The sequence below is a fragment of the Panthera leo genome, chromosome B3 (genome assembly GCF_018350215.1).
Source record: "Panthera leo isolate Ple1 chromosome B3, P.leo_Ple1_pat1.1, whole genome shotgun sequence".
Classification (NCBI taxonomy): Eukaryota; Metazoa; Chordata; class Mammalia; order Carnivora; family Felidae; genus Panthera; species Panthera leo.
Genome location: NC_056684.1, coordinates 136406834 through 136420870, shown reverse-complemented (window position 1 = coordinate 136420870; position 14037 = coordinate 136406834). Strand labels below are relative to the sequence as shown.

The 14037-nt window shown below is 40.8% G+C and overlaps 1 protein-coding gene across 4 annotated transcripts in view; it reads right to left on the bottom strand.

Moving 5' to 3' along the window:
* Positions 1 to 14037, bottom strand: part of PPP4R4 (protein phosphatase 4 regulatory subunit 4) — a 108218-nt gene that overhangs the window by 15236 nt on the left and 78945 nt on the right. For all 4 annotated transcript variants that reach the window (XR_006204035.1, XM_042944194.1, XM_042944192.1 and 1 more), the window contains 7 exons: positions 13766 to 13913; positions 9802 to 9946; positions 7599 to 7640; positions 7437 to 7511; positions 1266 to 1335; positions 749 to 835; positions 344 to 437 (listed from right to left, as the gene is read on the bottom strand). Coding sequence is in view for 3 of the 4 variants with exons in the window: in XM_042944194.1 (XP_042800128.1) it covers positions 344 to 437; positions 749 to 835; positions 1266 to 1335; positions 7437 to 7511; positions 7599 to 7640; positions 9802 to 9946; positions 13766 to 13913 (661 nt within the window). In the remaining variant the exon portion in view is untranslated. The remainder of the gene's footprint in view (positions 1 to 343; positions 438 to 748; positions 836 to 1265; positions 1336 to 7436; positions 7512 to 7598; positions 7641 to 9801; positions 9947 to 13765; positions 13914 to 14037) is intronic.

Genomic DNA, 14037 nt, shown 5'->3' with positions numbered 1-14037 from the left:
AATGGGACACGTCCGCAGCCACGTAGAAGTCGAGTGGTGCATATGACAGACAGAGCACCGCCTCCCTCATAAAACAGCGTATGGATTCCATGATGCTATTATACGGCACCATGGCAGAAAGTCCTCCTAGAATGCCAGAATACCTATTGTCATACAAACTGGCAGCCTACAATTTTTTTCATATAAAATCTTTACAGAAGAACGCTTACAATCTATTGGCCTATTAAAAAAAAAAAAACAAAATTAACCCTCGTTTTATACAATATAAATATTTCACGTAAGTAAAGATAGGTAACTAGCAAAATCAAATCGGGTTAGAACATGAATAGCTGACATGCCATACCTAGCACACTTGTCTAAGTTGCCGTATTTCGCATGAAAAGCTTGATTATTAAAAGACTGGCTTCGGATCAGTTTGGATTTCTTGATTTCTTTGCCTGGAGTAAAAAGCAGAAGGAAAACGCAGCTGTTCGGTTCGTCCTCGGCTGCCCTACGCCCGCCCATCCCCTGGCCAACTCCCCCCGCCCCCGCCCCCTTTCGTGAGGCACGGATTTGTCCAGCTTCCTTTCCTTGGTTGAGCTAACTGGAGTATCTCTTACCCCAACTGCTCAGCAAGAAGTCCCAAAACACTGAATGATAGAAGGTAAAAGGTGTTTTAGAATAATACATCTCCTCTAGTGGCGTGGCTTTCCCGATAACTGATTTTATAGAAGGGGAAAAGGAGACACAAAAAGAGGCCGTTTCCTACTTGTCGACGGGCTGCTGGTTCCGGAGGGTCCGGGAACAGAGATGGGGATGCTCTTGGGCAGAGTCGTCGGTGTCTTGGTGTCTCTACCTAAAACAAACTCTGTTTTCAATGCTGTAATTTCCTCTCAGCTCTTAATCTGCATAAGCACGCAAGACAACACAGAGAGTATGCGTCCTACTAGCTAAGAAGCGCTCTTTCCCAAGTATGCTGCATTTATGTATCTACATATTTCAATCTCAGCTGTCCAGCGACCAATTTCACAACAGCACTGCCGTCGTCAGACTTTAAGCTTCCCTGTGAAGGATCTGAACCTTCACACGGACTCCCAGCATTTATTCATGTATTCCTAAACCGGTGCCACGTGAAACAGCCAATGTTTGAAAACACCTTTTAAAAAATGAGAGAAAGTGGACCAATTTTCTGTCTCAAACTCTGAAAATCGGCGCGGTCTGTCAGCACGCCAGGAAGCGACACCAAGCGTGTAACTTAGCGGTTGAGACATGGGAAAACTACTTACGTTTCTTTTCAAAGCTCTTCTCACTCATGGGCCTCCCATCGCTCTGTTGCTTCTCTTTCTCTAATTGTTCCTGTTATTAAAACAGTGTGTTAGCAGGAAACGGTAAGCATAAGTAGATTTATAAAACTCTTCTTTTATTTTTTTTAAGGTTTATTTATTTTGAGACAGAGACACAGGAGGGACAGAAAGAGAGGGAGAGAGAGAAGCCCAGGCAGGCTCCACATTTAGCACAGAGCCCGATGTGGGGCTCGATCCCACAAACCGTGAGATCATGACCTGGGCAGAAATCAAGAGCCGGACGCTTAACCAACGGAGACACCCAGGTGCCCCAAAAACTCTTCTGAGAAATTACTCCAAGCATTACAGATACAAATACAGTTCACAGAAGTGCCTTAGCAAAGAATTCTCTTTCCAAACTACTGTCTGAAGAAGTCAAGGTTCTTTCAGATTTGAGTTCTTTTAACAGGTACAGAATTGTGCCCTGGGAGGTCTGTCAAGCTAAAACAATGAGTTTAGTATCATTGTTATAATGGGCCTTTCTCTTCTAGAAGGTATGTACCAATTCTCATTGGCAAAATGTTGCTTATTAATGGTCATCTCCATTTCTGATGGGTAAGTGGCAAAGTAATACTTTTCTTTAAAAGATTGAGAGAAAAAGAAATGGTGTGTTGGGATATTTTTTAATGTTTTACTGAAGTATAACATATGTAAAGAAAGTGCAGAGCTCAGTGAATTTTCCCAAAATGAACACATATAACCACCTTCCAGATCCAGAAACAAAATGCTACCAAAACTCAGTTTCTCCCCAAAACAGAACAAGGAGGCAGGAAAATCAATAAACATGCCAAGTTCTGAGCAAACTTAGCATAACCGACATGTATAAAACACTACACCCAGGGTGCCTGGCTGGCTCAGTCAGAGGATCTTGATCTCGGGCTAATGAGTTCAAGCCCCACACTTGGTGTGGAACCTCCTTCAAAGTAAAACAAAAACCAAAAGCCAAAAGACAACACTACACTCGGCAACTGGAGAACACGCATTCTTTTCGATTGCACATGTAATGAAAAGCAGGGAGAAACCAGACAACAGATTCAAAAATTTCTACTTAGAACCGGTCTCCATAAAAAAGAACCAAATGGAACTCTCGCAGTGCAAATAAGACGCGTAAAACTGAAAAACAAACGTCATTAAGCGGGTTGCAAGTAGTGTTGGCTACTTTCCCCACCTTTTCCTCGGTTATCTTGGTCACATTAGTCACAGCTGGCTTCGAGTCCGCTAACTCCGATGCCAGGATCACCTGTGGCTCTTCTATGGCCTGATTCTTGTCTTGGGTTCAGCTCACTGAGTTCTGAAACTCAGCGTTTAGAGCCTGCTTATGCTCTGCAGTTTCTACTGCTGGCCGTCCTGAACTGTAATCTCTGTCTCCGAAGGCTGCTGAAGTCATGCACTTGCTTTTTCAGATCTCCACTGAAGTGTTTAATCTCACAGAACAATTCTCCACAGGGAGAAAATATAAGGAAGAAGTCAATGGGAATTTGAGAACTGAAAAATGCAGCACTGGGAATAAAAACACTGGGTGGGCTCAGCAGCTCAAAGAAGACAGGAAAAGAGTCAGTGGCCTTGAAGACGCATCAACGGAAGTTATTCACTCTGAATAACAAAGTGTAAGGAAAGAAAAAAAAAAAAAAGGAACAAAACCTCATGGACCAGTGGGGCAAGATCAAAAGATCTAACATCTGGGACCGAAGACCCAGAAGTAGAAGAGCGAACACATACTTAAATAATGGCTCAAGCCTTCGCAAATTTGGGAAATGATACACGTTTACAGATTCGGAAAGCTCAGCAAATCCAAAACAGGTAAATTTGAAGTAAATTATGCCTAAACACATCAAAAGCAAACTGCTGAAAACAAAGCATAAGAGGAAAGACATCTTCAAAGTAACCAGAGGAAAGCAACATTACACACAGAACGATAATCCAAAAGAGAGCTAATATTTTATCAGATGCTATGGAGACCAGAACACATCTTTAAAGCACAGTAAGAGAAAGGTTGTCAACCCCGAATGCCATATCCAGTGAAAATGGCCTTCAGGGGCAAAGGCAAAAAACAATACATTTCAGGTAAGGGAAAGCTAAGAAAATATGCCACAAAATACCTGCTCCCCCCCGCCCAAGGACAACCAAAGCCAGTTCTTCAGGCCAAAGGGAAAAAAATAGCAGAGGGAAGTTCAGACGCTTAGCAATGAATGAAGAGTACTAGAACTGGTAAAAAATAAGAAAGTAAACACAGGAGCTTACGCTCTTAAATTCTTCAAAGATACAGATCACAACTTAAAGCAAAGATTATTACACTGACTCGTGGGGCTTTCAATACAAATATAATTCACATAACAACTGTAACATAAAGGGCAGAGAGCTCTGTATCATCGTTGAATGAATTAGTACACTATTAACACTTAGTAGACCTTAAAGGGTTAAGTGTATCGTAACCTCTCGATGAAACCACCAAAAGACAATTCAAAAAAAAAAGAAAGAAAGAAAAGAGAGAGACAGAGAGAGAAAGAAAGGGGAAGGAGAGACAGAACACCAACCACTAAGGTAAGAATGAAACAGAAGTTATCACCATGGATCCTATACATATATTAAAAGAATAATATAAGAGTATAAACAACTTTATGGGAACAAATTTGACAGCTCAGCTAACAGAATTCTGGGTATGGGAAGCAAATTATCAAGTTTACAAAAGAAGAAATAAAAAACCTGAACAGCTTTGTATCTATTAGTAGTTGAGTCAATTACCAAAATTCTTTTCAAAATTAAAACTTTGGGCCTTGATAATTTCACTAGTGAATTCTATCAAACACCCAAGGAAAAATTAAAACCAATTTTATACAAACTCCATCAGAAAACAGAGGAATTAAGAGGAAGTGGTAATACTACACATTTCATTTTATAAGGCCCACAACTGTAATATGAAACTTAAAAGTCCCAAAAATGACAAAAAAGGAAATTATAGGCCAATTGCACTGTGAATAGAGATGCAAAAGTCCCTTTAAAAACTAGCCAAGAATCCAACAATAGAGAAAAGGATAATATATCATCATCAAGTAGAGTTTATCCCCAAAATACGAGATTGATTTAGCGTTTAAAAACCCAAGGTAATTTGGGGTGCCTGGTTGGCCCGCTTGGCTGAGCATCCGACTTCAGCTCAGGTCATGATCTCTTGGTTCATGAGTTCGAGCCCCGCGTCAGGCTCGCCGCATGTCAGCGCAGAGCCTGCTTTGGATCCTCTGTCCCCCTCTCCCGCTGCCCCTCCCCCACTCATGCTTTTTCACTTAAAAATAAACATTAAAAAAAAATAACAATAATTAAAAATAAAAAAAATACAGTGGCTTAACAGGATAAAGAGTAAGCAAACATCATTTCTATATATGAAGAAAGAACATCTGACAAAATTCAATAGTCATTCATAAAAACCCTCAGCGGACTAGATATAGGAGGCAACTTCTGCAATTTGATAAAGGGCACCCACATAAAACCTCTTGGTAACATCATGCCGAATGGTTAAAGATCCAGCTGTTTCCCCCTAAAATCTGTAAAATGACAAGGGTGACTGCTCCCGTCACTTTTATTCAATTGGAAGTGTTTCGTTATACTACAGGTCCTAGACTTTGCAACCAGACGTAAGAAATAAAAGGTATAAACACCGAATAGAAAGAAGTAATCTTGTTGTACCTAAAGAGGATATAATGGCTCATGTAGAAAACCCTATTAAATCGAAAAAACAACTCTAGAACAAATACAAGGTGAATATATAAAAATCAACGGTAATTGACAGCAGTGAAATTCTAGGAAGTAAGATTAAAAATTATAATTCCATTTATAATAATGCCAAAAACCATAATATGCCCAGAAATAAATTGAACATAAGACCTCCTTTAACTCTACACTTAACACTACCAAAATTACATGGAAAAAAGTAAAGATTAAATAAATGGAGTGGTAGACAATGTTCAGAGATCAGAAAATTCATTGTTAGGATAATTAACACAATTCTAACAAAAATTCCAGCGGGCTTAAAAAAAAAAAAAATTCCAGTGGGCTTTTTATGTAAATGGATAAACTGATTCTAAACTTTATAATCAAAATGCAAAGGGCCTAGATTGGTCAAAGCAATTAAAAAAGAACAAAGTTGAAAAACTTAACCTACCTTATTTCGAAAATTACTATAATGTCACAGTGATAAAGACAGTTTGGAATTGCCAAAAAGATAAACGTGTAAATCAGTGGAACAGAATAGGGAGTCAAGAAATAAACACACACATATATGGACATTTTTTTTTAAGATGCTAAGGCAATTCAATAAGGAAGTTTTCGACGAATAGTGCTGGAATAATTGAATATTCAGATGGGAAAAATCATATAAAACTAATTGAAGTGGACCACAGACCTAACTGTAAAACCTACAACTAAAATTTCCAGAAGAAAACACAGCAAAAAGTCTTTGTAATTTTGGGGTGGACAATGGATTCTTGGAACAAACAAGCATAAACAATAAGAGAAAAAAATGGTAAGTGGAACCTCATCAAGATTTAAAACTGCTCTGCAAAATAAAATAATCTTTCACCATTAAATAAGTGAAAGATAAGCCACAGACTCAAAGAAAACATTCATAAAATGTATATCTGACAAAGGAGTAGTACTGAGCTTATAAAGAACTCTTGCATCTCAATAAGATGACGACAACCACCCATTTAAATATCTGAAAACAGGGGCGCCTGAGTGGCTCAGTCGGTTGGGCATCTGACTTTTGGTTTCAGCTCAAGTCATGATCTCTCAGTTGTGGGATCAAGCCCCACATCCAGCTCTGCACTGTCAGCGCAGTGGATTCTCCCTTGGAATTCTCCCTCCCTCTCTCTCTGCCCCTTCCCTGTTTGCACGGGCACGTGCTCTCTCAAAATGAATACGTAAACTGAAAAAATCTGAAAACAGACTTCATCAAATAAGAGATAAGGATGGGCAGTAAACAGAGAGATGTTCAACATCCCTAGATATCAGGGATATACAATTTGAAATCACAATGAGACACGATTATATACCCGCCCTATCGAGCTGAGAGGATATGGGGTAATTGAAGCTCTCCACCACAGCCGATGGAGACGTAAAATGGTACAGCAACCTTGTAAAACTGTGTTTTGTTTTGTTTTGTTTTGTTTTTTAAATTAAGCAAGCCCTACCATCCAATCCAGCCATTCCATTCCTAGGTATTTCTGCAAAAGGAGACTTCTTCGTAGGCCCACCCAGAGACGTCTTCATAAATGGTCACAGCAGCTTTATTTCTAATATCCCCAAACTGGAAGTAACCCAAGTACTCATAAGAGGTGGATAAACACGGGGCACCTGGGTATGTCAGTCAGGTAAGCATCCGATCCTTAATTTCAGCTCAGGTCATGATCTCATGGTTCATGAGATCAAGACCTGTGTTGGGTTCTGCACTGACAACGTGGAGCCTGTTTGGGATATTCTCTCTCTCTCTCTCTCTCTCTCTCTCTCTCTCTCTGCCCCTCCCCTGCTCACACGCTCGCTCCCTCTCTCTCTCTCAAAAGAAATAAACATTTCTTTTTAAAAGGGGTTTCTAATTTAAAATAAAAAGAGGTGGATAAACAAACTGTGGTAGGTCTGGAATGTGGACTACTACTCAGAGATAAACAGGAATGAACGACTGAGAACATACAGCAGCGCGGATAAATGTCAAAACAATTATGCTGGTAAAAAGAGGCAGGAACAGAAAACATATGTAAACAAACTTCTGTCAATTCTAGCTGCTAGCTATTTATAGATAGAAACTAGATGAACGGTTTTGGGGGAGCGGAGTAGAACGTATGGCTTTCCAAGGGGCCCGGGGAAGCGCCTGAGGGAATGGAAATGGCTGGCATTTTGATTGTGGTGATATTTTCATCAAACTGTACCCTTTCAATATATCCAGTTAATTGTACGTCAATCATACTTCAATAAAGTAGTTGATTTTGAAAGGTTCTCAGATGTAGTTTGCGCTCTAGTTCACAACAGAGATTTCAAAAAATCGGGAAATGATTTATTGGGTTGCATAACAAAGCACAGCTAACACTGGTCAGAAAGAAGTGTGTGTGTGCCCACGTGCAAACAACGTACCATTTCCATAAGTAGTAGTTCTTCTCTTTCTTTCTCTTGATCCAACAAATCTTTTTCATAAAACTTTTTCTGAAACTAAGTTTAAAATGAAGTTACGAAACACTACGATGAGTTCCTGCCAATTTTTATATTCTTTGAGCATAAGGTAAAGCCTGGGCTTACCGCATCCATGGACATTTCCATCCTGTCCAGCTCTAACACGGTCTAAAAGCAAAGTTGTGAAAAATTATTCGACAGTAATTAAATTAAGCCAAACAATCGTCTCTCCAAAAGACTCCTTTTCCAGACGGAGGTTCAAAGAGGAGACTTCTCCATTCTATGGGAAGGCTACATTAGAAAACCTCTCAGATTCTTCCCAGTTTTACATGGTACTTTTAGCCAACCTCCTAATGCCAGGCTCCATTTACGCTGCTTGGAAAAGACTTTAACCTTAAAGAGAGCAAGTCTAGAGGGACACGTTGGACGCTAAACACACACAAATTAGTGAACTTCTAATAACCCCAGGGCCACTCTTCTCTGAATCTTCAGAAATACAAGATAATTTTTGAATTTTTTAAAAGAACTTTTAGCTAAATATATATGAAGCAAACTGTCGTTTGGGTTAAAATCCTTAGTTCCTTTCCGTAGAAATGTTTGATCATTATGACATTCTAACCATTAAGGAAGACTTCGCCCTGAAAGTATTTCTCAATTTAGCATTTCTCTTTCAGAACACATTAGTCTGAAACAAATCATTTTAATCAAACAGCGGTCCCGCTGACCCAGCATTCTGACTCTGACAGAGGACTGTACTTCTCACTATGATGGTCCAGATAAAAGTCTATTTATACAGACTCATGCCCAAAGCCAGTGTTGCACACAGAATATTTATTTGAAGATTTTTATGCTGAAATTCAGGAAGATATTGTAATTTATGCCATGAAATTATCCCTTTTAAATAAAATTGCTTCCCACCTTAAAAACTGACTAGCATAAGCCATGCCATTTTTCTCCCGAAGCTTTGTAGAAGAAGCTTCCTCGGTGGTTCCCTTTCCAAGCCCTCAGTTTGATAAGCAGTATACTATAGAATTTTCATGGGATCGACTGACTTCCTCATGTAACACACACTTACAGTAAGCTCTAGTCTTGTAGATTAGTAATCCATTAATTCAATCATTTTTGTCCCTATTTATGGGGTTAGTTTATCTTTTGAGTTAATAAATTCTGCCAAGAAAGTCACTCATGCTCTTATGTTTATTATTGTGAAAGTTAACTCTGTTGCCTAAACTTCTGTAATTAAATGGTAAGGACAGAAATATCTGGTAGAAACAAATACATATAATACATACATACACATATATACGTATACTATATATAATATGCTTTTAGATTTAGGTGCGCGTCCAGACCCTGGGTATTTCTGGTTAGTTTAGCTGGTAAAAGAGGAACTCACACTTCAGTAAAACAAGAGCATACTAATTAATACTAAATTATCAAATCACTGTATTAAAAAGTTCCTCATGTGACATCTGGCAATGATCTCTAAGAAAAAAAAACAGAAAAAGAAAATCAAAGGATTCTTTTTTTCCCCTCACCATCAATGCTAAGTTAAAAGGCATTAATAAATTAATTCCTCTCAGTATAAAGAAATGCTCAGGAACTATGTATCCTGAAGTTCACACTCAGACTGAGAGTAACCACTTAAATTTGACTTAATCTTACAAAAATATGAGTTATGCGTTCAGCAGAAAGTTTTGAAAGACTACAAAGTATTTTCAGGCATGACTTCACTAACCCCAAATTTTTGCTGTTTTCATTTTGTAACATCGGCAAACAATCCATGTGAGCCCATGCTAAAAACAAAAGAAACAAACAAACCCATAAGACATGATGTCACATTCCTGAAAAAAGAATGCACTCGGGGTAAGAGATCCGTATTCCAGCCCCGGCTCAGCCACTTGCTAATATGATCCCAAGCAGACATTTACTAGCTCTAGGCCTAGAGTTTCTGCAAAATCAAACAGATCTTGACGGCCCTTCCAGGGCTAAATTTCTATGAAGTGTGACTTTCCCAGTTGGATTATAATCACTTATAAATCAAGTCTGGTGGATGAAGTATTATTAGTTGAACAGTATTTATGAAGCACCTCAAATGGGCCAAGCTCTCTCATGGTGCTTATATTACTAGTAATACAAGTTGAATGTCTAACTGCCCCATGAAAGGAACTTTACCAGCCGTAGCACACATCAGCCAAGTCCGTTACCAACACTACTCTAGCAACGCTATGTTACCATATTGCTATCGTGTCAAGCTAAAACACGGAAGCTACGATGGACACTGTCTTCACGCAAGAAACGCCACTGGCGCGGCAAGAGCGATACTTACTCTTTTTACAATAGCCAGAACATCTTTATCTTTTTCTTGACAGAGGAGTTTCCTCACACACATTTCTAACTGCTGAAGCAGATGCTTATCTGCAGGGATCTTCAGAGTAGATTTCACTTTGGGCAACAAGTAGCAAAGTTTCATTCTGTAATAAATTAAATAGTACTTACTTTTGAATGAGTTCAATAACTAAGAATAACAGTAACACGAAATGGAAAGAAAATTCAAACTTCGGAGAGCCTGGGAATTTAGCCTATAGCAAATGCTTACGGGGTGGCTGTTAGGAGTCAAGCATTCGTTATTCTGGGTGCTGAGACACACAGTGAAAAAGACCAACCAAATTCTTTGCTCTCCTGGAGCTCACCCTGTAGTACGGGGTAAGGAAGAAAGAATAAGGAAACAAAGTATCTGTCAGAGAGTGGTAAGTGCCATGGACAAAACTAAAGCAGGAAAAGAAAAGGGAGTATCAGAGGCGGGGCGTTAGTTTTAAAAGACGAGGTCATAGAGAGTTTCAGCGAAAGTTTCGCTGAAGAGATAATATTTAATCAAAGACTTATTAAAGAAAATTAGGGAGTAAGTAACGTGAACATCCAGAGAAGAGCATGATGGACAGGAGCCTGCCGTATGTGCAAATGACCTATGGGGGAGCCTGACTTGGGTGTTACCCCAAATTGGCAAATTGACCCAAACTGGCAAATAGGCTATAGTGGGTAGAGCTGAGCAAAGGTGAGATCATCAGGAGACCTCAAAGTGGCAACAGGAGGCCAGCTCGTGCAGGGCCTTGGAGGCCACTGCTCGAAGACTAGCTTTCACTTTGGACACCGTAAGAAGCCGTGGAGAGTTTTACACAGAGGAGGGAAGTGATCGGGCTTAACATGATGGAAGAAGGATCACCTGACTAGTGGTGTGAGAGCAGACTGTAGAGGGTCGAGGACAGAAGGGAAACAACAGAGGAGGCTCTAGCAGTCATTCAGGCAGGAGACGGCGGCCGCCTGAACCAGAGTGGTAGCAGTCAGCAGCGAGAAGTGTTTGGATTCAACGTATTTTGCAAGCAGCAGTGTGTGCTGAGGAACTGTGGTGGGGTGGCAGGAAGGAGGTAAGGTTTTGATCCAAGCAGGTGGCAAGAGGAGACGGTTATGTGCACGGATGGAGAAGACCTCAGAAGAAGCAAGGGCAGGCGTGGGTGCGGGACACGGCGGGGATTTACTTTCGGGCAGACCGAGTCTGAGGCGCTTGTTGGACAAGCCACGGAAATGCTAAGTGGGCAGCTAGCTCAACGCGTCTCCTGTACAGGAAGGACACCCGTGCTGGAGACATACAGTCAGGAAACTTCAGCACACAGATGACATGCAAGCCAGGAGACTGGAGAGCTCGCCAAAGCCATTGAGTGCAGTCTGAGAAGAAAAGGCAAAAGGACAGAGCCTAGGCGCCATCCCAGTCTACACCGCGCGGATAAGGCAGCAACACACAGACGGAAGAACGCCAGAGAGGTAAGAGGCGATCCGGGGCAGCACAGAAAACCTTGCCGGGAAGAGGCAGTGCAGAAAGTGCTCTGCTTTGCTAAGCTACTAGTCTAGTGCTCTGCCGGGGCTGCTTTTACAGAGCGATGCCAGGCAGTTGCCTACGTTTGGGCTGCTGTATTCATCCATTCCTCTGAGTGCTCTCCAGATACTATTTTTTTTACTTCTATGCCAAACCCGGGACAACCAAGTCCCATTCCTAGAGTTTCTAGGCCGACCTGTCTGCTGAGCCCGCAGTCAAGGATTCTCCACATACAAAAAGTTTGCTTTCTATTCAGGTGAAAAGGCGAAGGAGGCTCTTCCTCTAGAATATTCAGCTCCATTCATAGCAATAATGGTCTCGAACTCATTTGAGCTCACCATGGATCCTGGTGATGCTTTCTCTCAGTTAAGGGGCCCCAGTTACCCCAAAGAGAATCATTTGCATTTCTGGCAAAGGGGAAGGCTCCGTTGAATACCAACAGTCTTTCCAGCCTCTACATTGTCTAGGCTCCGTGAATGCAAGTTTTAAACATTGACGTAAGGAAAAACAAAAACAATCAACAGTCTATGCACACTTCATTCTTCATAACTCAAGGCAAGTCTCGAAAACATATATTCAACAAAAGCTACAGAAGTGGTGATTTAACTCTGAGAATCCTGGGTCCGTGAGATCATAAAGATTTTATGATTAGGTATCACACGCCCTTCCTGGTAAGCTAAATTCTTCATGTACATTATCTCAGGTATTTACCCCTTGGAACCCCCTATGAATTAGGTGCTAAGGAAATCCATGTGCAGAGAGATTATGTAACTTGCCCAAAGACACACAGGTAGTATAGAGCTGGAAATCAGCTCAGGCAGTGTGGCTCCAGAAACCCGTCCTAAGTGCACGATCCCACCACTCTTGCCTGTGACGGCTTTCGTTCTATCTACACATCTCTGCAGAGCTGGGCAAATGCTTTCGTCTCCAAAAGCCAATTAGTATATGTATTAGTATTGCTGGACCCGTTTGTTTGACTGGCAGTTACCCAGGCAGAAGAGTGGAAACCAAAACAAATTGCTATGCAATGATCTCTTACCCCCAAAATAACCAAAATTCACAGAGCAATGTTCAATTAATCTTCATTTGGTTTTTGAATTGACAGGTTGCTTTCTCTTAGGGTCAACTCTATGCTTTCAATCTTGTTGACCTGGGTTAGAGATGATTTCATTTCCTTTCAGGTTTGTGTTTTTGTTTTAAAGTTTTTTTATTTATTTGAGAAAGAGAGCGAGAGAGAGAGCAGGAGGGGGCAGAGAGAGGGAGAGACAGAATCCGAAGCAGGCTCCTCGTGAGCGCAGAGCACGACGCAAGGCTCAAACTCGTGAACCGTGACATCACGACCTGAGCCAAGATCAAGAGTCAGGGGGCGCCTGGGTGGCTCAGTCAGTTAAATGTCCAACTTCGGCTCAGGTCATGATGTCGCGGTTTGTGGGTTTGAGCCCCGTCTCGGGCTCTGTGCTGACAGCGTGGAGTCTGGAGCCTGCTTAGAATTCTGTGTCTCCCTGGGGAGCCTGGGTGGCTCAGTCGGTTAAGCATCTGACTTCGGCTCAGGTCATGATCTCGCAGTCCATGAGTTCGAGCCCTGCGTCGGGCTCTGTGCTGACAGCTCAGAGCCTGGAACCTGCTTCACATTCTGGGTCTCCCTCTTTCTCTCTGCCCCTCCCCCACTCACACTCTGTCTCTTTCTCTCTCTCCCAAGAATAAAAACATTAAAGAAAAAGAATAAAAACATTAAAGAATGCTTAAAAAAAAAGAGAGAGAGAGAGAGAGATGCTTAACTCACTGAGCCACCCAGGTGCCCCTCGTTGCCGTTCAAATAATTTTTGTCAACTGCTTGATAAGTAAGTGACAATTCATCTCAGTGGGAGCTGCTTTTCTAGGGCCACAACTTCGATTTGCAACATGTTTGCAAGTTAGATTCATTAGTTACTTAGCACAGATAAGATGCACAAAATACTGAAGCCAACGCAGTGGCATTTTCTGTATTTTCTTACACTAAAAATATAAAACAAAAACCAATCTCTTGATTGCCTCTAAAAATGGACAGATCTTTGCCCAAGCCAACTTGGAATTATTTTTTCTTTAGTCTTAGAAGATCCACAAATTATGAATATCTGCTCAAATCCTGAAGCCAATGTGTGTATCCAAGCGGCAGGAGAAGCCTGCCAGGCTGGCTTTGACTGCTGCTCTCTCAACCCAATAAACAAAAGACCTGAGACACTGTGAAAAGCTTCCAAGTCTTACTGAGGCTCATCAACTAAGACTACTAGGAATTTCAAAGTAAGTATACATTATTTACTTGTTTTCTGATTGACTATGAAAAAGATTTTGCATGTTCTTTATAGTTGGTAAGTAGATAAATTATAGTAGATAAATTTAAACATACAATTTTTTCAAGTATTTCCTTGGATTGGTAGCATACCTCACATTTGCCACTGGATCGTGCGTCAGTTCAATAGCAGGTAGAAAGAAGTATTTACAGAAAAATGATTTGGAGAAGATCTCTATAATAAATTCACAGGTATCCAAAAATCGAAGTCTATTCCAATAGCTTTTTCCTTGGCCCAGTTCTAGAAACAACAACAAAAAAAGATAAGTTTAATCTTTCCTACATGAAATTATATGTGACAAAATTAGACACGCAAAACCCGTGACAAGTTTTTTTATATCCACAATTTGCTTAGCAAATACAAG